This window comes from Nansenia antarctica, assembly GCF_963989245.1.
Source record: "Nansenia antarctica genome assembly, chromosome: 8".
NCBI classification, from domain to species: domain Eukaryota; kingdom Metazoa; phylum Chordata; class Actinopteri; order Argentiniformes; family Microstomatidae; genus Nansenia; species Nansenia antarctica.
The window spans coordinates 19,443,385-19,445,857 of NC_137678.1; the positions used below are offsets into that span (position 1 = coordinate 19,443,385).

Below are 2,473 nucleotides of genomic sequence, written 5' to 3' on the forward strand. Positions count from 1 at the left end.
GCTGCTATGTGAAAGTTTGGTGCCGGGGGGGCCTATACACACTGGACCTCCAGATCCTGAGTAGTCTAGGTGGGGTTGTAAAAAAAATATGGTTGGGATTGAAGGTGTACATCACTGTCTGCTAGTTCATAAAGGGAACGTAAAAAACTAAACTACAAAATGGTGGGTGTTTTTAACAAGCTGTGTCAACAGCGTCAGTGTTAGAGAGGCCTTATGATTGACGTCTCCCTCTCCAATCCTCCATTAGAGGCCTCACAGAGATGTTCAGAGTCAAGAGCTCTTCCAGCGCTCCCCTTCAGAGTGGTGGACGAGATCAACCAGGTACCACGCACACACAGAGACAGACACATACAGAGACATACACACACAGAGAGACAGACAGACACACACCCCTTCAGAGTGGTGGACGAGATCAACCAGGTACCACACACACACACACACACACACACACACACACACACACACACACACACACACACACAGAGACAGACACACACACACACACACACACACACACACACACACACACACACACACAGAGACAGACACACACACACACACACACACAGAGACAGACACACACACACACACACACACCTTTTAATCATTTATTTCTGTCCACATAGAAACAAGTATACAAGGACACAAATACTGAAGGCACAGATGGGATGCATTCACAAACAGACATGGACAATGTCTTTCACATACAACCGGACAAGACTCACGGGTACAAGTAACACCGTCTCCGCCATATTTGGCGGCTGCCAATAATCGCAGAGACAGAGCAATACTTGCTGAGCCTTTTTGCTTCTCCCTTGGACATTCCCAGTAGACGTAGTCCTCTGACAACCAATCTGTGCACATGTCCAAGACTGCCAAATATAAAGACTAATAGCGTACACCTATAGCCTAGCTCTGAGATGGTGTCTACAAGCTGCTGGTATTTCATGACCTTAGTCATGAAGGCTTCCTCTAGGCTTATATCAAAGGTGCATGCTACCTCTAATACAGACACCTCTCTGGACTCTTCATTAACAACAACAACATCTGGTGTGTTAGCAGACAACTGTGAAAAGTGACATTGGTCATTACAGAAATTGAACATGGATGCATTGACACAAGCATGTGTATACATTTTCACACACACACAGAGACAGACACACGCACACACACACACAATCACACACACACGCACAGAGACAGACAGACACACACCCCTTCAGAGCGGTGGACGACATTAACCAGGTACCACACACACACACACACACACACGCACAGAGACAGACAGACACACACCCCTTCAGAGTGGTGGACGAGATCAACCAGGTACCACACACACACACACACACACACACACACACACACTCACACACACACAGAGACAGACACACACACACACACACACACATACAGAGACATACACACACAGCGAGACAGACAGACACACACCCCTTCAGAGTGGTGGACGAGATCAACCAGGTACCACACACACACACACACACACACACACACACACACACACACACACACACACACACACACAGGGTGTGTGTCTGTCTGTCTCTGTGACAGCTTGACAGTGCACCTGAAATGCAATCATGTCATCATGGACCAGAATCTCAAAGGAATGTTTCTTGTCTTGTAGAATCAAGGCCATGAAGAATTGAGGTTGTTCTGAGAGCAAAGGGAGATGGAACAATAGGGAGGGTTCTGATAGATGTCCATCTCCTCCACCAGGGTATGGACCCGGTCAACGAGAGGAGAGTGTTTGACATCGTGGTCAGGACCGCATGCAAGGAGACCACCTCTCAGTACTTCTTTATCACACCCAAGGTGAGTTACCTGTGTGTGTGTGTGTGTGTGTGTGTGTGTGTGTGTGTGTGTGTGTGTGCGTGTGTGTGTGTGTGTCTGTGTCTGTGTGTCTGTTCATGTAAATTCACGTGTCTGTCTGTCTGTGTATACATGTAAATTCACGTGTGTGTGTGTGTGTGTGTGTGTCTCCAGCTCCTGGCCAACCTCCAGTATGCGGAAGAGATGACCATCCTGTGTATCCATAACGGGGCCCACATGCTGCCCCCCAACAAGTGGGAGGAGAAGTCCTTCATCCACCGCAGCAGCCGCCGTAAAGAAGCCACAACCGCTGCAAAAGGCCGGAGCTGAAACCAACAGCGCTGCCCTCCAGCGTTCACATCATCTCCAATCGTTGGTTTGCTGCCGTGTTGATTTTGGAAGGCTATTTTACTTTTTTTTAAATTTAGTCTTAGTCTTTAGACAAAGATGCACATTCGTTTTTAGTCACATTTAGTTATTTTGATCCTTCTTTAGTTTTAGCTCACGAAAAACTGAAAACATTTTAGTGTACCGGTAGTTTTAGTTTACAACAGACACACACACACACATTTTAGTCAAATTTTCGTTGATGACTAAAACTAATGTGCATCTTCGTCTGAAGACTGTCACAAACCCGAAGGTA

General features: G+C 46.8%; 1 protein-coding gene across 1 annotated transcript in view; it reads left to right on the forward strand.

Moving 5' to 3' along the window:
- LOC308163993 (structural maintenance of chromosomes protein 5-like) overlaps nucleotides 1–2,160 on the forward strand; it is a gene marked incomplete at both ends in the record, with an annotated part of 18,154 nt that extends 15,994 nt beyond the window's left edge. The window contains 2 exons of the mRNA XM_080538160.1: nucleotides 1,738–1,833; nucleotides 2,005–2,160. Of these exons, the coding sequence (XP_080394286.1) occupies nucleotides 1,738–1,833; nucleotides 2,005–2,160 (252 nt within the window). The remainder of the gene's footprint in view (nucleotides 1–1,737; nucleotides 1,834–2,004) is intronic.
- Nucleotides 2,161–2,473: the final 313 nt, after the last annotated feature.